At 31.8% G+C, this 23,392-nt stretch overlaps 1 protein-coding gene and 1 long non-coding RNA gene across 2 annotated transcripts; both read right to left on the bottom strand.

Moving 5' to 3' along the window:
* Window positions 1-714: 714 nt before the first annotated feature.
* LOC145323233 (uncharacterized) lies at window positions 715-2,621 on the bottom strand. Its single transcript, XR_013880888.1, has 3 exons — window positions 2,572-2,621; window positions 2,032-2,119; window positions 715-1,493 (listed from the first exon to the last, which is right to left on the bottom strand). It is a non-coding gene; the product is annotated as an uncharacterized LOC145323233 (long non-coding RNA).
* Window positions 2,622-3,438: 817 nt separating this feature from the next.
* Window positions 3,439-21,387, bottom strand: LOC145323232 (uncharacterized). The gene is made up of 17 exons (XM_080165676.1): window positions 21,253-21,387; window positions 19,672-19,749; window positions 18,563-18,614; window positions 18,149-18,184; window positions 17,239-17,296; window positions 16,676-16,725; window positions 15,160-15,235; window positions 14,624-14,693; window positions 13,180-13,254; window positions 12,493-12,545; window positions 12,036-12,126; window positions 11,619-11,660; window positions 10,062-10,155; window positions 5,793-5,851; window positions 5,207-5,295; window positions 4,229-4,365; window positions 3,439-3,534 (listed from the first exon to the last, which is right to left on the bottom strand). Exons 1-17 carry the CDS (start codon window positions 21,312-21,314, stop codon window positions 3,439-3,441), a joined length of 1,218 nt encoding a protein of 405 aa, XP_080021802.1. The 5' UTR covers window positions 21,315-21,387.
* Between the last annotated feature and the right edge of the window lie 2,005 nt (window positions 21,388-23,392).

The raw sequence follows: 23,392 nt of genomic DNA, 5'->3' as shown, positions 1-23,392 counted from the left end.
GGCAAACGAATAAGAAAACGTTATTTTAAAACTTTACCCCAGCCCTCTCTTGTTAGATACAGTAAAATTCTTGAATTTCTTTTCAACAATAAAGAATTATAATATAATTTATTTTATTAATTGAGTTAAAGTACAATATTACAATTATTGGGAAGACATAAGTTTTTTTGAACATAGTAATAGTGTCTGACTGATTATGACGTAACAAAAAAAAATAGCCAATGAGAGGCCACTATAAATTTAACCATTGGTCTCTCATTGGCTAATTTTTTTTTGTTACGTCATAATCAGTCAGACACTATTACTGTGTTCGTTTTTTTTTAAATAATAAATTTATAAATATTAAAGTTACTTACATGAAAAATAATAATTATAAACTTAAATATAAAAAAATAAGTTGGTAAGAAAATGATAATTTTGTAGATTTGTCTCTATCAAAGTATTTGACATAAATGGTGGTTTATAAAAATGGTAATTTTGTAGATTAGAATTTACCAAAGCATTTGACGTAAAATAGATTTAGTAAATATTAAAGGGGTAGTTTCACGAAATGCATTTGAACTTAATTTAGTGAACCGCATATTTTATCCTGGTTAAATGGTTAAACTACATTTATATGGCATATATTTGAAAAAATTTTAATTTTCTACCACGTAGTTTTTAAAATATCAAGACTTGAAAATCGTCTTTTTAAATTGCATATATCACAATAAGACAATTTTCAGGTCTTGATATTTTAAAAATTACGTGGTAGAAAATTGAATTCATTTCAAATATATGCTATTTAAATGTAGTTTACCCCATTACCTAAGAAAAAATATGCGGTTCACTAAATTAAGTTCAAATGCATTTCGTGAAACTACCCCTTTAATATTCAAAGAGCAAAAAATATTTTCAATATTTATATTATTTTTCTTTTTAAAATTTTGACAAGAAAGCTAAGAATCAAAACAGTAGGTAATAGCTTATTATAAAACATTTTGCTTCAAAACTCCAAAAAGTATAAAAAAAAAATATCGAGATTCACAATACATTCAAAATAAGTATTGAAAAGTAGGGGGACAAAGTGTTTAAAAATTCAGCCATGTGACGTCATAAAAATGAGGGATTTTCCATCTCTTTTTTAGAGGGTTTTCTTTCCCACTTCTCCTCTCATCTAAATCTTCCTCATTTTTATGACGTCACATTGCTGATTTTTTAGTTTTTTTGTACCACTACTTTAAATATAAGTATTTAAAAAGTATAATTGATTTGATTACAGTATGTTAAGCTTAATTTTTAATATAATTTTAATAGTTATTTCTCGCATCGTATTATAAACAGCTTTCAGCGGTTTTAATCTTATGATTGTACATTTTTATATTCGTAGAAAGCTTGATATAATTCGACGCTAGACATAGTTTTTTCGTATGGATGAGAACCGGTTCCTATTCACCGGATTCGAATGAATACGAGAAAACTCATTTTCTGCCCGTTATTCGTTCCATAACATCCTACAAAAAAATAATTAAAAATATTGCATTGTATTATGGACAGCTTTCAGCGGATATTTAAATGCAAAGTGAAAATGGCTTAGGAAGAGAAAAAGGGATTAAATTATTGTTTTCTCTTATTTTATTTAGACTATCGGCTACACCTCTAGGAGCTTCTAGGGTAACTTCTGGGGGAGGGAGGGTGGCAGGCATATTGGTTGAGTGGTTAGCGAGATCCTTCGATACACACACACAGACAGACACAAAGAGATCCTGTTACTTTATTATACTCAAAATAAATAGTTATTAGTTATTTATCGCATCGTATTATAAACAGCTTTCCGCGAACATAAAAATGTACAATTATGAGATTAAAACCAGTTTTTTTAGTCCCGAGCTTACAAAACTGCTTTTAATAATATTATTGTTCATTTGTATATTCGTAGAAATCTTGTTGTATTACGATACGATACATGATTTTTCAGTATAAATTAGAACCGGTTCTAAACTAGCGGATATTAATCGTTTTCGAAGCCATACTGGAAATACTAATTGTAACCTGCATCATATTTAGTAGGAGTAAGAAGCTGAGTAGCGCAACGGCACTTGCGTTGACATCACTGTTGCTACGCGTCAATCCTGTGGGCCTAGACAAAACAGAGAGGCTTTTTATAGTGCCTATAAGAAATGACGCCCTACTGGCCTACAATTGGTGAATCAAAATGTCCGTCCGTCTGGTACAGTTAGCTCTTCTCTTTAATTTAAACATGTTAAAATTGTCCTATAGATTTCCAACTTTGTTGATTCCTGTGACAATTAGATATTCAAGTCAGGAAGCGTAACAAATCTATAATCGTTACCAAAAAGTCCGTACGTCTATTTAAAACATGCTGATTTTTTACTTTTCTGAAAATAAATTTTTGTATGAAATAATTCATCCTCTTCATTTGATTTTGAATATTAATTCCTATTACAACAATGTAAAATGTTATAAGCTTAGAATATTTATAAATGTTCGTTTTCCCTACCGTTTTAGAGTTTCGCTTTTATAGATGTTATTAATACCTGCCATTTAGAAACTTTCATTCATAATTTTTACCTGACTTGCACCAGCTGTCTATCACTAGCGCCCATGGCCTTTCTGTTTCTAATAATAGGTTTTATTTATAGTCTTTAATTATGGTAGTTATGATAAGCTTCTACATTAGCATTAGCCTATTTTGTCTTTAAAATTCTGCTATAAAATAAAGACTTTTTTAAAGTTTTCCTTTAAATCAAAGTTCATTCAGGTCTTCTTGTAAACAACCGGATGTAAAAGTAACAGGATGTCAGTCTGTCTATCTGTATGTTCCTAAGAATCTTGCAAAGCGCTGAACCGATACGGTTCCCCTTTACAGTGAAACTATTCATAGGTATAGGTAAGGTTTATAACTATTTTATGGGTGGGAAGAGAAATCCTTGAATAAAATCACCTACAAAAAATACTTTCTTTTAATGTTACACTAGAGGCCTCTAGGGGCACATAATCTAATAAAATAAACCCTGCCTGTGAGGGCCAGTTGAAACATACTGAACAACTTGATTCACTCCTGATCCAGGTGAATTATTTCCATCATTATAATAGGTTTGCACTTTCGCTCCTTGGAGTTGTGGTCGTTCTTGTTTGTAAACAACCAGCTGATTGTTTGGGTTTCTAATATACTTTTTAAATCAAATATTTTGAATATTTTGTTGAAATAAAAATTCTATTTATTTGTGAGAAAAACCTAAGTTCGCAATATTCATTTTAGGCTAATATTTTCCTGAAGGGATAATTATCCATATTTATACCCGCAATAAAAATCTTACAAAGTTAATTGAACGGGACATAGTGTTAGTATAGAAAAAAGACTACAAAAATAAAAAAATAAGGTCAGGTCAGGTCCCCTTCCCCTCCATTTGTTCAGATGTGATAGCACTAATTATATTAGATGCTTAAAATATTGAATTTATTCCTTGTAACATAGTTTGTAGGTAAATCAGGTTTTCTTCTCCTATGTACTTTTCTTCTCTCTGTAATTACCTAAAGAAAAAATATAATTCAGTTTCTAGGGAGTTTACATCACAACATAAAATGCTTTAAAAAGTATTTACAGCAACGCTACTTTGTAACTTACTTTGCCCGGCTGTCTGTCCTCAAGTACGGTAATCTATAATACAAAGTAGCTTGATGTCTATCTGTCTGTCCGACAGTCTGTCTGACTTTCCGTCCGTCCCTTAAGATCTCGGTAACCACTGAACCGATTGGATTCTAATCTTCAGGGAATATATCTATGATCCTATGTTGGTTTTAAGCTTTTTTCTTGGGGGATGGGACACCCCAAACCGCCCAAAAAAAACAAAAAAATCCACATTAAGAGCACTCATTGAACAAAACCATAAACCTAATGTATAATTTTGCATTTTTATTAGAGGAGCAAAGCCCCTAGAGGCCAGGGGCGAAGCCGCTAGTGCTGTATAAGGAGGGTTGGGCCGGATATCCGGTGTGGCCGGATACCGGATATTGAAACTATATAACTAACCCTAGTATAAAGTACATGAAAACATAAGTTTAAAGTTTTCCATAAATATTAAAATAAAAATGATAAATAAATTCCAGTTTTGTTCACCAGGGCCTTCGGTTCCTCGAGGCTCACAAAACTGGTTTTAATCTTATATAATATTATTTTAATATTTGCGTAAAGCTGTCCTTAATACAATGCAATAAATAACTATACCTGTATTGATTCTGTAGTTGTAAGATCTTTATTGTCTGTATTAACATTTTCATCTTTTGATCTCTCTGTTTCAAACTCATTGAAGAATTGATTTGGAGGCCTTAGTTTCGTTTCATAGGGATGCTTCTTTCCTCGTACTAGAACAAGAAAAAGTTAAATGGACAAACTTTAGACTTTTATTGAATTTTGATTGGTTGGTCCATTAAGTTGAGTGTTCTAACGTTTCTAGCGCTAATTGTAATCTACAAATGGGGTATTCTTTTATGTACCATCATTTGAGATGTACATCAATTTATCGGCCATTGTCTTATCCCTTTAGATCCCTTTATATGCTTCTTTCCTCGTATTAGATATATAGAACAAGAAAAAGTTAAATGGACAAACTAACAAATGATTGATCTTACTTTGTATGAAATGCAGGGAGGGAGAGAACATTGGGCTGATTATTACACTAGTCCCCAAAATTTTGTAATACTGTTTTCTTGGCTAAACATTTTTGGGAATTTTGTAAAATTTTGAATGTTCTGTTCATTAGGTTGAGTGTCAAAACGTTTCAATTGCTATTGTAAGGGGTAGTTTTGTATACCACTATTGGGTCGGCCATTAGATTACTGAATATTGATTGGTTGGTTCATTAAGTTGAGTGTTCTAGCGTTCCAAGCACTAATTGTAATCTACAATTGGGGTATTCTTTTATGTACCATCATTGGGGATGTACATCAATGTATCGGCTATTGTCTTATCTCTTTAGATCTCTAACTCTAATAGTAAACAACTTTTCTACTGAAGGAGATAGAAAGTTAGTCAGTCAGTAAGGGACGATTATCCTTATAGAGATTCTACTAAACTAAAAACCTTCCAGGGACCTAGTATAACAAACTACAGTAAATAATAGTGCCAAACGACTAGAAAGATGTTCAGATACACAAACACATACAGTCAGACAGACAGACATTCTGTTAATTTCATGTAAGTTACCTAAGTGTCTCTTATAATCATGGGTATTATCTCTCCAAATAGGTTTACTTCTTTCTGTTATTTCATCTGATTTTTCTTTCTTCTTCCCTCTAAATAATTATGTAGGGTTAATTCATAGGGATCGAAAGGGATAATTGATTTACATCCCCAAATCAATCAAAATTCACGGAAGTCCCCAAAAATGTTAAACCAACGAATAAGATAACGTTATCATAAAACTTTGGTGATTAGCGTAATAAAAAGCCCATTGTCCCATCTCTCTCTCAGGTTAATTCATAATCCGATTTTGTACAGTACTTAGTTTAGATTTTAACGAGTTTTACAACAGTTTTATATAGGTTTATTTACAAATATGGACATAACAAATAGCTATTCTTATAACCAATCATCATTAAAAGCACGACCTTTATCTGAAAAGTCCTAACTGTGCATGGCAATAAGTTGCGCCTGTTTTTATGCCGAGGCATTCTACTCAAAATATCTTTCTCTATTTTTTGCGCTCATTATTTCAAAGAGTTTTGCTACTATTGAACGTACTCATCCGTGTTTTGTGATATAATAAAAACAAAGGTTTATTTATTTATACCTGTACAAAGGGTCGTTATCATACTTGTAGTACTTCTCATCTTGCCAGTCTTTCTCATCCTAACATAAAAAATTTACAGAAATTAACGTCCAGGGGTGGGCAGGTTGGTTTATATGGGGGGTGGGAGAGGGTTAGCTTATGCCAAATCCTCATGACAGGACTCAAGCCCTCTGAAAAATTCCTGAGCACGTGCCACCTGACATATATATTGACATAGCACTTAATATTTACGTCGATATAATGATATTTTACTTGTTGATATGATAACAGCATTAAATTGCCCCAACCGCCTATAGAAAAAGAGCCTTATTTCAATTTCGCTTTATCCATTGAATCATAATTTGTTGTGTTTCGCTATTAATGGATGTTGTAATTCTTGTTTTTCTTATGATCGAATAACTATGAGAATTTATGATTTTGGGACTTTACTTGTAACGATTTCAATAACTATTATTTAATTTGTATTAAAACTATCCAATGAATTTAAAATATACACTAATTGAATATTATTTTGACGAACAAAAAGTGTAAGATTCGCAAGAACAATAAATAATCTTGTTTAATTGAAACAAAAAGTTAAGTAGTTGATAATGTGAATACTATAAAAGTGCTGCGGGCGCTAGTCATTAAAATTATAGTAGCTAAATTCACATTGTAATAAAAATGACTCCATCTCAACCCTCCTGACAATATTTAAAAGTAACAGGATGTCTGTGTGTGTGTCTGTCAGTACCGAAGGATCTCTAAAACCGCTGAGCCGTTATGGTTCTCCTGTACAAAGTAGCTTCTCATATTTCCTGGGAAAGCTAGTAACTATTTATTTGGCGGGGGTGGGGGGGGGGATAAAAAGGGTTTCCACCATTCTCCTAAAAGATAGGGGCATTGCCTCTAGTCTTGAATATAGGATACATTGTTAAGGTTAATTATTGGTATATATTTTTCTGCTATATTTAAGTTTGCGTAGTGACTGTATAGTCATACGTGTATAGTCATTAATATCCTCAGGGGGGGGGGGGGGGTATGCCTCAGTTAGGACGTCCAGAGAAAGACCGTGCAATCAAAAGATTGGTTGTCTGCAAGAGTTGGGATGTTAGAACCTTGGGACCAACTATAAAGGTCTTGTTATCTCCAGAATTAATAATCCTCTTATATTACAAAGCCAAACTTATAGGTAATAAGGCGGGGGTTGCATATGAGGGGTCAATTTACACTTTAAAGGATAGTGTCAAAATAGTTTTTGCTTCAATTCAATATGTTGTGAAAATATAGTGTGTGAGAAAGTGTTATAATTACCCACTAATTTCAGCAAGTTTTCACCTTATACACTTGCTGCATATGCTTTTAAATAAATTTAGCATAAAACTTATGTAATCAACAATGACGTTTGGTTTCCATGTTAGCGTAGCTATGTGCAAAATGCTGACATCTTTTGTCCTTTTAGAGAATAGTGTATTAATATTATCTTGCTATTTGAAATTCATGTCTAAATGTAATTGTTAAGCTTACTACATGATCCTGTTATCTTAGGAATTAATAAACAAAATTGAAAAAAATAATAGATTATTAAAAGCACTTCTTACTAATGGCTACGCCCCTAGAGACCTAAAGGAAAACTTCAGTGAGGTATGGGGGTGTAAATTGACACACACTTAAAATTTTAGAGAAAAAAAATTGGGGGGAGAGGCATTTTTTCTTAGGGGCGATTATATTGGGAGGCTGGTTGTACCCTCCTCGAAAATTGTTATACACCTTCCTTGGACCCATGAGAAGGTTCACTGTAAAGGAGAACTATATCGGTTCAGTGGTTGGCGAGATCCTCCGTACTTTTTCACAAACATACATCCTCTTACTTTTATAAAGGATAGACATAACAACTGACAGCTATAATGTAAATTTTGAGAAGTTATGTTTTGACTTAAATACTTATCACAGAAAAGTATGAAAAATGTGAGATAATTAGCAGATGTTTTGAAAAATAATTCATTTTTATTTGCAAAACATTTGGAATATTAAATCATACTTATTTAGCAAATATTTAAAGAATATTTTTGCATAATATGATAATACAAAGAAAAAATATCCTAATTATATATCTTTATTCATTGCTATGTAATTATTAGTAGCGAAGATACTTTATAATTGTCTGTCTGTCCGTCTTCGACGCTTTTGAGAAATGGGGACCAAGCATCTGCCTTCTTGTCAACTTTACTGTAATAATAAGGCATATTTGAGTATATGACCTTTTGAAACAGATTTTCACACGCTTTTATTTTTTCATTGATTTTCACATATCTTTGGTTTTAACCGGTTTTATAAAATTCTTTCTCGTTATTTTAATGACCAGTTAACATTACATTCAACTAGGTTAAGGATTTTTGTTCTTAGCTACTTATAAATGTTGCCATATTGTTTTCTTCAAATGGCTAAATATTACTCAGATAATGTTACAGCTATTGGTTATCGTGGCTTAAATTAAATCTAGTTTTCATAGTAATTGTCAAGGTTCTTCATATTGTGCTTTAAATAAGTTAAGATTTTACTGCAAATAGTTTTAGAGACGTGCAGTTACTCTATAACTTAGTAATGTCTGTACGTTTGTCCGTCCTTGTAAGATAGCTAAGTAAGACAGGAACTACTCAGCTGCTATGTAGGATTGGTGTTAAAAGTTTTTTGTTAATTTATAATTTACTAGCGGATACGCCCCAAGAGGCACTTTTAATGATTGGTGTTTTAAAAAAAATAATTCGATACCTTGCCATGTTGCGAATGAGTCTCTATCAAATTACTACGATACTTTGCAATGTTACGTAGGAGTCTCTATTCGTGGTGGTACCCTCCCCCAAAATAGTTATAAACCTTCCCGTGACCTATGAGAAACTACCCTGTTAAGGAGAACCCGATCGGTTCAGCGGTTAGCAAGATCCTTCGGTACAAACACATAGACATCCTGTTACTTTAGTATAAGGACTAGCGGCTACGCGCCTAGAGGCCTCTAGTAGCACTTTAAATGCTTTTTTTATATTAAAAATATGGCTATTTTACGTTTGACGTTTATTTTTCGTTGAACTCTCTTTCTAAAATCGAGAAATTAAAAAAAAATTAATTTCTCTAGGGAGGGTGGTGGTACCCTCCCCCAAAATAGTTATAAACCTTCCCGGGACATATGAGAATCTACCCTGTTAAGGAGAACCCGATCGGTTCAGCGGTTAGCGAGATCCTTCGGTACAAACATACAAACACTTAACAAACGCACCAACATTCTGTTACTTTATCATAAGGATTAATTGCTATGTACTTATTAGTAGCGAAGCTACTCTGTAATTGCCAGTACGTCAGCCAGTCAGTTTGCAACGCTAAGGGAGAAATGAGAATTACTCTGGTGCTATTAAAGTTAGACCTTTGATTTTTCTTTTTGACATTATCATATCATTATGGGGGATATTTGAGTGTATGACATACATACAGAAACATCCAAGGTTGGGTAAAGGGGTGATTTCATTCTCCCAAATTTTTTTCCCACAAAAAAAGCTTAGATGTCCTTGCCTGTATGATATACGGATTACCCCCCTAACCAAATAAAAAAGCTTGGACGTCCTTGCATACATAACAGCCCGACTGCTTTTAACTGCTGGAACTTACTCAGCTACTATGTAAGATAGATGATAAACTTTTTTTGTTAGTTCACACTTTAATGCATGTACTTTTGTTATAGTCAATATTGTTCATGTTAAGATATGAAGATATGTGGGAAGAAGAAGACTACGTAGACACTTTAAAATTAACAATCTTACAGTGATAGACTTCCGTACATTCTAGTTTTTGAATAGCTACTTGTAAGAATGGATATACAATATACGTGGATATTATGACATGTGAAAAATTATGGTCAATTTAGCTTGCTAACATAGAACTCTTTTGTTGGTCAGTTCGTTCATCCAGTAGGTAAAAGGGGGTGGGAGGAAGGAATTGTTATTCACATATTCATTCGGAACCGATCAATATCCAGTGGATTAGAACCGGTTATCATCCATACGAAAAAAAACTCGTATTACATCTAGTTTTCTACGAATATAAAAATGTACAATCATATGTTATAAAACCAGTGTCCTTATCTTATAATTGTATACTTATATCCGCGGAAAGCCGTTTATAATACGATGCGAGAAATAACTATTCTGGTCCGCTGCAAGTTTCACTTTATTAGAGAGCATGAAAATCTGGTTTGAGATCCAAGTAATAATATATCCATTCTTATTATTAGAATCTTACCTGGTGTGAAAATTTTGGCCTGGACGCTTCATTTTTCTCCTTTTTTGTTGGCCACTTTTCATTTTCACTTGCCATAGTGTTGAATACCCATTCTATGTTGTAGCAGATTTTTTAGGTGTAGATAGGGGCAATTTCCCTTGAAGTACCTAGTCGAACGCTGAATATTCTTCTTATTTATTTTAGAATAAACTGAAACTAGGGACAGGGGCGTCCAAGCTTTTTTTGTTTATTACTTTGGTTCAATCAAGGTTAGTTTGTATTGGTTACTCTGGTTAGCCCCACAGGTTAAGGCTCTGCAGGGGTTAGGCATAAAGATAAACCTCCCACTCTACTATTCTTTTTTATTTCAATTATAAAAGAAGGGGTTTTAGTGCTAGTTAGGCATTTTAGTGGAAAGCACTGATATTTTAAATCAAAAGTACAGAGACGATAATTTACTTCCTAATATTATTGAGTTATAGAAAACAAAATAATCAAGATATTTATAAAATAAATAGTTTTCAATGTACTTGAAATAATAATCAAATACAAATTTACATTAGTTACATTTAATTTAAGTACATATATTTTTTATATTTTTAATAGTATCTTATAAATTTTTTATAAATGAAAAAATGATCTTAAGGAATAGGACAATGAACGATAAATTGATGTACACACACAATGATGATAATCAAAATTAACCCCTTAAATTAATTTGTTGGTTGAAAAGTTTGGACACTGGTAGTTTGTTCAAACCAATCAAAAATGAGACAGTAAAATTTACAGTCCAATGTTCCTTCCCTCATTGATGTAATATTAATATTAGAATCGAAAGTGTACCAGTGTACTGTGATAAAAAAATACTAAATATTAAAATAATTTAGTAATTGAAAGTTAGATTAATATTTATAAAACTTTTCCAGAATGGTTTCGAGTCTGATTAGTATCCGCTGTATTAAAAGCTGTTCTCAACCATACCAAGTATGGAGGAAACATGAAATTATCCCGAAAGTTCTTTGGACACTTTATCCAGGAAAAAAAGGAAAATTACACTGTGTCAGATACTGGTCCGAAAAATCTATAAGGAAGTTCTACCATTTGATGGCTTTAAACTTTGGGGGCTTTTCCTAAATCTCCATTAAGTTATAATTATATAATTTAGATGTGTTTAGACTTATCTATCAATAAATTTATTTAGAAATGATATTTCTTTGTTTATTAAAAGTAGCAATAATAGGTGCATAAATCTATATTCAATTATATTGACATTCAAATGGATACATTAAAAAAAACGCTTTTTTCCCAGTGCTTTCAGTCAATTAAAGAAATTAAAACATAAAAAAATTATCATCAAAAAATTGGGATGTATGTATCTCTATATATTCGAATATCCAATAATTTACTACATCGTAATTATATGCAATTCTTAATTATTGATTCAATTAGTATTATGTTAGGAAAATATGATAGATCGTATGTGTGCAGCCAATATTGCAAAACAAATATTATAAGCTGGATTTGCAACGAAGCATTTACTTCTTAATTTTACAGTGTCAATAAAATCTGCAGTTTCCTGAGTTATCAGCTGGAGTTGGAGTTGGAAGGGCAGTTTCAAACCTGTACGTATGTTGTTAATTGTATTTTGGTTATGATTTTTAAAAAAATGTAGATCATTAAAAGAAAACAACGTAACGGGTTTCGTCGCATTTCACATTATATTAGCTTTTAAAAGGTTATTTTAGGATAGGTATATGTAAATGATTGCCCTGCATGAAAAGGAAATAGGAGAAAAGCTACTATGAAAATACGACGAAAACTTGTTATTCGTTTTCTTTCCATGATCCAAAATTGTTTTTAACATATTCAAATCTAAAGTTAAGCATAATTTATTTAGGTGGGAAAAATTAACATCTTTTGTGAGGTTAGAAAAATTAGTTTCACTGACAGTTGTATGCAAAAATTAAGACTAAATCAAAGTCATTTAATTCATACCTAGCATTTGTATTTCTTTTTTCACCAACAATGATTCTAGGTGTATGACCCTTGTCATCTCTTGTTTCATCTTTGTCTTCCATGTTTTCCTTTAAGTAATAAACTGTCATAAGATGAAAAAACTTGGAAAACAACAAATATCAGCTGAAGTAAATATTGATAAAAAAAATTAAGATTGGAAGTATAGCATCAAGGATAGTGACTTACACCTTAAAATCAGTAATCTAAAGGGATAAGACAATGACCCATAAATTGATGTAGACTGTACAGCCCCAATGATGCTTTCCTTTATTATGTTGGGGGAGGGTAACACCACCCTCCTAACATAAATTGCCCCTAGAAAAAAATACCAACCCCCTCCCAAATTTGTTTTAAAACTAAAATAAAAATAATGCGGGGGGCCTCTAGGGGCGTACTGGTAGTTGATATATAATATTATTGTTACAGTTTCTTTCCTGAAGATCAGTATTGAAGGAATGCCAGTAGGATTTCTGAAATTTTGCCTCATCTCTATAAGTTGGAAGTTCATTTAAACAATTAAATATTAATAGTACAAAGTAGATTGATGTCTGTCCGTCCCTTAAGATCTCGATAACCACTGAATCGATCGAATTCTACTCTTCAGGGTATATATATACCTATTGGTCCCGTGGTGGTTTAAAGCCGTTTTCTTGGGGGGTGGGACACTCCTAACCCCCCAAAATGAAAATCCCCCCCCCAAAAAAAAATAATGTTTTCTGGGGAAAATACTTCACATAATTTGGCAGCAACAGAAATTTTTTTTCTCATCTTTTTTTAAATTACCTCTAGGGGCACAGCCCCTAGAGGCTAGGGGCAAAGCCGCTAGTATTGAATAAAGTAGTAAGGTTTTAGCCTCAGATTTTGATAAATATTGATTTTTCTATTCAATGGAAGCTTCACAAAGGTCCCTTGATGGTTTTAGGAAATTTATTTTAGATAAGTCTTGGGTTAGTTTTAGTCTATTTTTCTGCTTTTCCTATCACTTTGAATTCAGCTTGCCTAGATGCTAGGGGTGCAGCCACTAGTGACTAAAAAAATGCACAGTTAAATTTTAACAGGTTTTAAAATCATAGGCTATTCATTGATTCAATGATTAATTGATTGAGCTAGTTTAAATGAAGACCTCCAAGGTAAAGAGTCATGTCCACCCTCAACAGCTGAATATTTCAATGCTTTAGGTTCCTCTTCTATTCCAGAACTAAAAAGAAGAAAAAAATATGTTTAGTAGCGAAGCTACTCTATAATTCACTAGATATGCCTGTTTGACTGTCAATCAATTTACTTTGACTGTCAGTCATTGTCTAATATAAAAATTCTAAAATACGTAAGAAAGGTTTCTGAGTTTTTTTTTCCTCCAAAAACCTATTATTGATTTCCACAAATGCTCTTTAAATCCCCATGTCTGTAAGTATATCCATAATTAATGTATGCTTCGCTACATATTGACCCCCCCACCCCTTTAGTTTTTTCAATGTCATTTTTTTTTGTAGGTAAGATAGAGAGTTGTGACTTCATGACTTTTTAAGTTTAGTAATTATACGTCGGCAAGAGTTGATCTTATAAGGATATCTGGTCTGTGTCGGTCGTGGCGTCCGGTCAAAGTCGGTTAGGTGGCACCAAATTTTGGAAAAATTCTAAATAAGTCTTAATTTCTACATTATGACTTTTGTGTATAAGGTAGAAACCTAAAATTTTGTTGGTGAATACTTAGATATCAATGACCTTCTGAGAAAAGTGGTGTTATGACCGTTTGACTGCTTCCTGACCGACTTTATGACCGATTTTTGTCCGGCTTTTACTACAGACATATATCATGAATATCGTGGCTTCTATTACAGCTAGAGACCCTTATTTTTTTTTGTTAAATCCTTGAGCAACAATAAACAGATAAAAATATTAGTTGGCGCCGTCAACCGCCGTAACCGCCGAAAATAGCGGTTTCCGTTATTTGCCGTTTTTTGGCGATGATCAGAAAAAGTAATTTTTTTGTTATGAAAAAAAAGTTCGTCCTAAAATTTGGTCATCCTAGCTGCAAAATTGGCCGCTCTACAGCTGTTTTAATATTTAGCGGCTGACCGCTAAAAAGCGGCTAAGGAGCGGTCTGACCGCTATGACTAGAAAAAGTAATTTTCTCTAAAAATACACATGAACCACCAGAAAAAAATTTATGTCTCTAACTGTAACAGGAGCCGAGATAAAGGGGGGGTCAATATGACCCCCCCCCCCCCTCCGATCTATTAAGGTTGGAATTGGGGCCCGATCTGTAAGGGTTAACTTGAAATATTCAATCTGAAAATCACGAAAAAATTTCAATTTTAATGTTAGATTTACTAAACTTTTACCAATAGATGTATTACCCATACAACTATCTGGTTCAGTTGATGTTTGACCTTTTTTGTCTGCTAGCAGTTTCCTTTCTGCTATTTTGTAGTGTCTTGGCTGTGTTAATATTTCCAATGCTATTGACTGATATCCAAAGATCTAATTGAAAGTCGAAACAGGGTTCCCACCCAGGAAACAGTTATGTAACCCCTATCTCCTGAATTCATTTACTTTTATTCAGTTACCTGGATTTCTGTGAACGGATCCTGGAGGGTTCCTCTGGAAAATAACCATCATCAGATTTTAATCTCTTCTGTATTTTTTTTTATTTTTACAATTGAACCCAACAATAAAGAAGAATAATACTGGTATGCTACTAACAACTAACTGATATATTTCACAGTGACCCCTGACCTAGCAGAACTATGTATTACTTAAAACATTTGTGTAATTTTAAAGTATACTATGTATTAATTATTACTTATGTGCTAAAGCAAATACCCTACAAATTTCATATATTAAGCATTGTTTTTCTACGAATGAAAAACTGATTGAGGACTTGACAGTTTTTAGTGAAAGCTTAGATCTGGCACAACCAGAGGGCCAATGCCAGTAGTTATACATCTGTTTAGCTGTTTTAATACAGCTTTGTTTTATTGTTTAAAAAAAGAAGTCACACTAATAAAATCTAAATTTTCTTGGCTTTTTAAATATAATTGTGATTTGCAGTCCTAATAAATATAAAATTGTGTTATGTCTGTTATTTGTTAAAAACAATCCTTTGATAAAGCGAAAATATTATTTCTTGATGTTTCTGGCCATAATGGAGACTCTCTGTACTCTGGCGAATGATGATTCTAAATTATTTAACATATCAGAGATCTCGAAGAATAAGTAACAGAACACTAAATCGATATACATCCCCAATGAGGATAAATTAAAACTACCTTTACTATAGATCTAGAATATTGGTTCAAAAGTTTGGACATTAAAAGTTTGTTAAAGTGAAAATATTATTTCTTGATGTTTCTGGCCATATTGGAGACTCTCTGTACTCTGGCGAATGATGATTCTAAATTATTTTAAATATCAGAGATCTCAAAATATATGTGAAAGAACGATCAATCATTATACAATATACATACCCAATGACTATAAACAAACTTACCCCTTCAGTAGATTTAAAATATTGGTTGGAAACTTTGAACACCACAAGTTTACAAACGACGAGTCAAATTTTTTGAGCGAACAAGCTAACGTAAAAATAAAATAGTAAAAATGATAATGTAAAGGATTTAAAATCTTCGAATTTTATATCCTTTAAATCTCTGATTTTCTAAAGCTTTTTTGCTGCCCTGAAATATGTCTTTTAATATTGCAGACGGAAAAAGTGGCGATTATTTCCCTAGATATTTCCAGCTGAGATAGTTTGATTTATTTATACTATTTATCACATGTCAAGAAGCGAGGCTTTTCTATAATTGGGGTCTGTACGTACGTCCGTAGCTCTTTTTGCTAAGATAGGCATGTTTGTCCTGTCGATTTCAAACTTTGGATAATGATTCTTGGGGTATAGTCCCTTGCGTGACAACGCTCCTTAAGGGAGCTCTAACCCTGCGGGGCCAATTGCCTAACCCTGTGGGGCAATCACCTAACCCGATATAACCTAACATAACCTAAATTAACGTATTAAAAGCCGTTTTAAAAATACGACGGATCGCCCCTTAAGGAGCGTTGCCACGAAAGGGACTATTCCCGATTCTTGTAGCAATTAGGTACGATTCCTAGGACAACCAAGTACAATATTTTAAGCGAAGCATCTCTATAATTAAGTGTGTCTTAAAAATGTAAATATGTCCTGAAACAGAATCCTGTATTTATATGCAATTTTGTAACAAGTATTTATTTTCGTTTGTACTATCAACTCAACCAAATTTACTAACTTATACTAACAGTATAACAAAAAAATACAATACAAATAGAACATTCCTTGCCAGGGAAGCTTTACACATGTCATTAAAAAATATTACTACACTACTTGACCAACTAGTGGATGTGCCTGTGCCCCTGGTATCAATGGCTCTGTACTTAAAAGGATTGGTAGGGGCAAAATATCACATCTCTACCATCCCAAGTTTTTGCTGATTTAAAATAAACTCTCTGGGACCTATGTGAAGCTACTCTATTGAAGATCTCAATTGATTCAATAGTTAGCAGCGAGATCTTAAAGAACGAACAAAAATCTTACTACTTTATAAAATAACAAAAAACTAAATTTGTAGAGTAGCTTCGGTTACCTTTTTCTTGATAAGATTTTCTTCTTCGTCGTGTGTGGAGTAACTTTCTTCTTGAAAAAAAAATTTCAATTATTTCAAACAGGGGTAAATATTTTCAAAAACTAATTGATGGCCCTCAATGAGACTTAGTAAAGTTTGAAATATATGTGTTATCAATGTTTGCATAAGCGTGCGAAAGGGGGAATGCCAACAACTCCCTTTAAATTGAAATTGGAAAGACCTGCCGTCCCCCTTTCTCACCTATTTATGAAATATATCCCCTTGGCAAAAACCTGTGCACGCCACTGTATGTATGTGTTTACAAAACAGATTTATAGTATAGATGTATGTACAGATAACTTCCTCCCCCCCTTTTTCAACGACCCTTTTCGTCTGCTAGCATATTGTTTCTGCTACTTGGCTGTGTTGATATTCCCGTTAAAATTAGTTAATTTTAGTTGATAAGAAATTATATTATTTTTTAGTTATATCATAAGAAAATCAAAACGATACTTTTTGAAATCATTAAGATGCTGACAATTTGGATGTCACAACTTTTAGTAAAAATGTAAAATTTCCCTTACCTATATAATTTTGATAATCCATGTTAGGTTCACCATCATACAGCATTCCTTGTCTGTCCTATTAGATATAAAAATAAAGTCTAAATAGACAATTCCTTAATTGGACCTATGGTAACACAGTATAGGAACAGTTTGACTAAATTATATTAAAGTTAGACAATTTAGTATCAAAGGGTAGTTCTGGGATATTGCGTCGCTCGTTTTATGGGAATAAATCATGTAACTATCTATTTGCAAAAATCTTCATTTGTTCGCAATTTATTTTAAAGTTTGACAGATCATTGTGCTTGATTGGGCTTCTAGGGTAATAGATCTATTGTCTTGCTAATAATAGATAAAAGTCAAACATAAAATAAAAGTAGAGGTATTCGGACACAAATGGTTATGGAAAAATACCTTATTTATTGAGAAATTGTATAACCCTATTAATTTTAGCAGCTGTGAAAATCACTTTTCCTATATGATCAGACTAATGAACTGAACAGACAAAATTAGAAGTTATGTAGAAGCTCAACTGCAAGGGTAATCTTTCAGCTTCTATGTATCTTAAAAGTTGCCAAAGAAATTCTGGTTTAATATGAGTTAACATCAAAAATATATTTGAAATATTATTGTAGATTTATCATTTTAAAAAAATTATAATCCGTTTTAAAAAAATAATAGTTATTTCTTTCATCGTATTATAAACCGCTTTCCGCGGATATATAATGTAAAATTATAAGATTAAACCAGTTTTTTAGCCCCGAGGTGCCGAAGGCACCGGCTAAAAACTGGTTTTAATCTTATGATTGTACATTTTTATATTCGTAGAAAGCTGGATATAATACAATGCTAGACATATTTTTTTTCGTATGGATGAGAACCGGTTTCTATCCACTGGATTCGAATTAATACGAGAAAACTAATTTACCTCACTTGTCTTTGATTTGTGATAATTTTGAATATCCTAAAAAATAATTATTTATTTGAAGGACGATTATGTTCAAATTTTCAATTGAATAAGAGATAAGACAATAGCCGATAAATTGATGTACATCGACAATGATGATACACAAATTTACCACTTCAGTAGATTATTAACAGTTGAAACGTTTGGACACTCAACTAAATGAACGAACGAATCAAATCTTATTAAAGTCCCCAAAGTTGTTAAGCTAACAAATAAGAAAACGCTATTATAAGACTTTGGGGATTAGTGTAATAAACAGCCCAATGTCCCCTCCCTCCCTGCTAAATATTGCACATATTCTGCTGTTATTACTTAAGTAAAATAAGACAATATATTCCTCCCCCCCTCCCAAAAAAAAAGAAATATGTAGCTCACCTCCCAAATATGAGTTTCAACAGATTCAAAGTGACTCTTTATATCTATGTCTAAAATCCAAAACATTACTAATTTGTTTTAATCTATCAATTTCTAAAAGAACAGATCTAATTCTAAATAAAACCCTTACAAGGACGACATTTCATAACATCCTAAAACTATTTTTTGTAGATGATAATTGATTGCTGACCACAGAGTTCTCATGGATATAAATGAGATTAAAGTAGTAAGTTTTGACAAATCCCAAATTGTGTTAAAATTGTGTCAAAAATGATCCATAATAAAAATCAATCTCTTTTTAGAGGTTTTCTTTCCCACTTCTTCTCTCATCTCTATCATTTCATTACGTCACAAGGAGTATTTTTGACACAATTTTAACACAATTTGGACTTTGTCGTAAGTTTTTAAATGACAATATCCATAAATAGCGAAGTACAATAAATCCCAAATCGTCAAATGAACGGGCAAAAGGAAAAAAAAAGATAATACGTGACTAAGATAATGGAATAAAATCACGAAACTTTTCAAAAAAGAAAATATATTTGTCTTTTGTAGCATGACATATAGACTGACAGACCTTATAAATTATTAACTGTACGCTCTTTGATAAATGGTATACCAAATAATAAGCTGTTTATCCTAAATAGAAGCTGGAAAATAGTAGCGTTACAGAATGCCTGACAGACTGAAATGCGGATAGACTTATAGAGTAGTTTTGCTAATAAATCGAGATTATTCATTCAAAGTTGAAGTTTTTATAAATATGTTTCAAAGTATTTATAGCAACCTTCAAAGAAAGAGCAAATTTGTTTTGCATGATTGGCCGTTAAATCAATGACTTAATGTGATATTTTCGTAAAATACAGAAAAATGATTTTAAATGTAAACACAAATATATACATTCAATTTTATCTCTGGTAACGTTTATGGAGTTCTACGCTTTTAAAGTTGTACCGAACTATAACTGTAAAATTATAACATGCCTAAATTAACAATAACAGCTATCCGTTACGTACTAACGTAAGTAGAGACTCTAACATAGTATATTTTTTGGAGACAAATTATAAAAAAGCTTCACTGTAAAGAATATAATGTTTGACATTTTTCCTGGCAGAACCCGTCTTCTCTGGTGTGCTAGCTTCCACGCGTTCCGGGGATTATATGTTCCACCGTCAAAATTGTCAGATCTAAATGGAATCAGCTTAAAGTGCCTATAAAAAATGACATCATACAAATGACCAATGATAGACCAGTATATATTTTTCCATTGGTAAATTAATATCGATACTGGTCTATCAATAGTCATTTGTATTTTATGACGTCATTTTTTATCAGGCACTTTAAGCTGCTTCATCTAAATGGTTTATCATCGCTTACTTTTAGCCCAGAAAAGAATCTTTCTTGATACCTAAACATTTTTATATCATTACTCTTAAAGTCCTTATATAAAAATAACAGGATGTTTTTCTGTATGTCTATTTTTAGTGAAGGATCCGACAAGTTTCTCCTTTATAGTAAAGCTTTACATATGTCCAGGGAATGCTTAAAACTATAACTACCTCTACCTCTCTAAAGAGAAATTGCACATAAAAGAAATCCCCACCAAGAAATAAAATTCTTTAAAAAACTAAATTGATAGTGGTGGTTCGGCTTCCCACAAGGGCCCCTATAGGCCTGTATTTGCATAGCCGCTAGTAATAACATATTTTAAATGGGGTCAAAGATTAAAGGGCTCTTAATTAAATCAATGTACAAATTAAAATTTAAAAAAGATTTCTATGTAAAATCTAAGGATTAAAGTAAGCGATTTATTGAGAAATAGTGGTACAAACCATCAAACCAAACTGGTGATTACTAGAGATCTAAAGGGATAAGACAGTAACCGATAAATTGATGTTCATTCCCAAAAATGACACAATAAATTACCCCTTCTGTAGATTAAAATTAGTTTGAACACTCAACTTAATAAACCAAGCAATTAAATTTCAGTAAAAGTCCCCAAAGTTGTTATGCCAACGAATAAGAAAAGTTTATTATAAGACTTTATGGACTAGTGCAATAAACATCCCATTGTCCGCTCTCTGTCTACATTGCAGCCCATCTTCCCATTATTCTCAAATGATTATTATTTATTACTGAAAGAACTTACCACAATGCTATTCTAAAAGAATATTTAAAAAGTGAAACAATTTTCGTTTCGCAATAATTTGGTCTGCATTTGCGAAAATTAACACTTTCTATAAATTTCCTCTAATAAAACAATTTTCGCTGCTTTAATAAAAATTAAGGAAAATATGGAGATAAATAAAACAAGAGAAATTATTTTCATTGTACATAAAATAGATTTATTATTATATCTTTAAAAAATTTAAAAGATCTTAATAAAGAGAAACTTATAGCTTGCTATAATAAAGATACACATATAACCCTCCTGCTGGATGAATGAACTGACCTATAAATGACATTGGAAATTGTGAGTGCAAACTGTAGGTGCTGTTTTTTTTACAACTAGCAGAAATTAGCTAAATATTTTTGTCAAAGAATATAAACATCTGCCAAAAGAACAGTCATTCTTAAACTACCGTAAATACTTTTAAGACAAGTCTTAATACATCCATTAATTGGTAAAAACATATCAAATATAGTCAAATATGCATCATTAAGCCCCGACCCCGCAAAAAAAGACTTACCTTGCGAACACTAAAGATCCCATTTCAGAGACTAAAACTGTTATCACAAAAATATTCATCATTTTTTATTATCATCGCCAACAATGTCATAAATAAGAAATTGTAATAACTACTTTTGTTCTTTGCATAATTCTGAAATCATAATTACTTTGTACAAAAAAGGCATTCAAACCGCATGCCAGCCGCTAATAAAGCTATGGACGATTTTGCGACTTTAAAATCACCATGGGACAGTTTATAACACAAAGAAGAAAACTGTATGTCAGTACGTCTTACTAAAGCCTGAAACCTGGAAAACCCAGGGAACGATCAGTTTTCCGCTTTTCAGGGATTCAACTGGTAGAGCTTTTTTAGAAGACTACCTCCATAGAAACTCCCACCCCCCAAAAAAGTTAGTTTTAGTGGCTATGAAGAGCAAAAATCTATTTAAGGCAAAAAAAAATATGCAAAAAAAAACAAATTTCTAAAAAAGGCAATCGCTTAATTTTGAATGAATGAGATGGTTATATTTATAATATTATTATTTGTCGCATCGTATTATAGACAGTTTTACGCGTATATTAAAATAAAAAATTGTGATGTTAAAACAAGTTTAATTAGTCTTGAGAGGCCCAGGCTTACTAAGCTGATATTAATTATATTATTTAATTTAATTTTCGTGGAAAATTGTCTGTGATACGATGCTATACAAAAATTTTCAGTATTGCTGTGAACCGATTCTTATCTAACAGATATATATTAATCGGTTTGGAAGCTGTACTGGAATATTAGGTATTAGGGTATAGTCACTTTCGTCGTGTTTTTACAGTAACTTTTCTCCTATGTCTATCACATGCGGGGGGTTCTAACCCTAAGGGGTGTAATAATCGCCGCTAATGATGGTAACAAAATAATTTTATTCTTTGTTATATTTTCAGTGTAATCTTTTTAATAGTTTTAATCTAACTCCACAAATACAAATTTTTATAATAATACATCACATTTTACAAGTGTGGTTAATATCTTTTATTTACGTCATAGAGATCATATTTTATTTAATTCAGAACAATTATCTACAATTTCAATACTTAAATTTTATTTAAATATTACTTTTAATTAAAAAGTGTTACAGTCTGCCCTCAAAAAGCTAAAAATTTCTTTTAATTAGGTAAAACAAAATTTTAATTAGACTGTTTGATAAAAAAATTTTCTGAATAAACTTGAATATTTGAATGTAAATATAAAAAAAATTACTTTTCTAATTGTTTTACTTAAAATTAAAAATTTCAAAATCATACTGTAGTTTTGCTTTATTTAAAGAAAAAAAAGAATTTTAGCTTGTATTTAGAACTCAAAATTGTAGAAATTTAAACACATTTTGGAAATATTAAAAAGATTTATAAGGGATTCATCTGATGGCAGCTGCTGTTTCAGTAATTCTAGTTGTAGGCACTCCTGGCTGCATATGTGGTTACGGATCATCAGCTCCTGATAATTCCAATTATATCCAATGTATACATTTCTCCATATTCCAGGGAGAGAAGGATGTGCATGCTGTCTCAGCAGATTGGTGAACTTCTCTGCTTTTGTTTGTCGGACTCGTACCCGGAACGACTTGTTGACTCATCAGTCAGGTATAAGTGATTTCCCTTTAATTTATATCAATAATAATTCCAAAAGCGATATATATAAAAAAAATTTTTAAGTTCTAAATTGCTAATCAAAAGATAAAAAAATTTTAATTTGCTTATTCATAATATTCAAATGATTAGAATGGAAAAAAATTTCTTCTGTAATTTTACTTTTCAACAAAAAAATCTTAATTTGCTTATTACTTTTCATAAAATTTTTACTGAAACTTCCTGAGGAGACTTTAACATAATTTGTAAAAATTTCTTTAATAATAAAATTTTCTATTTTTTAAAAAAGGAAAATAAACCACTACTTTTACATTTTAACATTTGCAATGAAAAATTAAATAAGAAATCACTTTACTATCTCTTTATCCTTGTTAGTTTTGGCTTCTTTAATTTCAGGTTTTTTGTTGTTACCGGTTTCAACCCAATTTCCTATAATGTTTTAATGATTAGTTTTACAGTAGCCAGTGATCTATACACGTCTACTAGAATTTATCATTTTTACTTTCCAATTTTTATAAAAT

The sequence above is a fragment of the Acartia tonsa genome, chromosome 6 (assembly GCF_053477335.1).
Source record: "Acartia tonsa isolate MP-2025a chromosome 6, ASM5347733v1, whole genome shotgun sequence".
In the NCBI taxonomy this organism is placed as follows: Eukaryota; Metazoa; Arthropoda; class Copepoda; order Calanoida; family Acartiidae; genus Acartia; species Acartia tonsa.
This window is presented reverse-complemented; position numbering and strand designations above follow the sequence as displayed.

Excerpts from the sequence above, each read along its gene's own strand:
- LOC145323232 (XM_080165676.1), bottom strand. The coding sequence starts at position 21,314 with ATGATGAATATTTTTGTGATAACAGTTTTAGTCTCTGAAATGGGATCT. Across the intron at positions 18,185-18,562 it reads TTGAAACTCATATTTGGGAG|GATATTCAAAATTATCACAA; the intron begins GTGAGCTACATA and ends ATTATTTTTTAG. Across the intron at positions 5,296-5,792 it reads GATAACGACCCTTTGTACAG|AGGGAAGAAGAAAGAAAAAT; the intron begins GTATAAATAAAT and ends ATAATTATTTAG.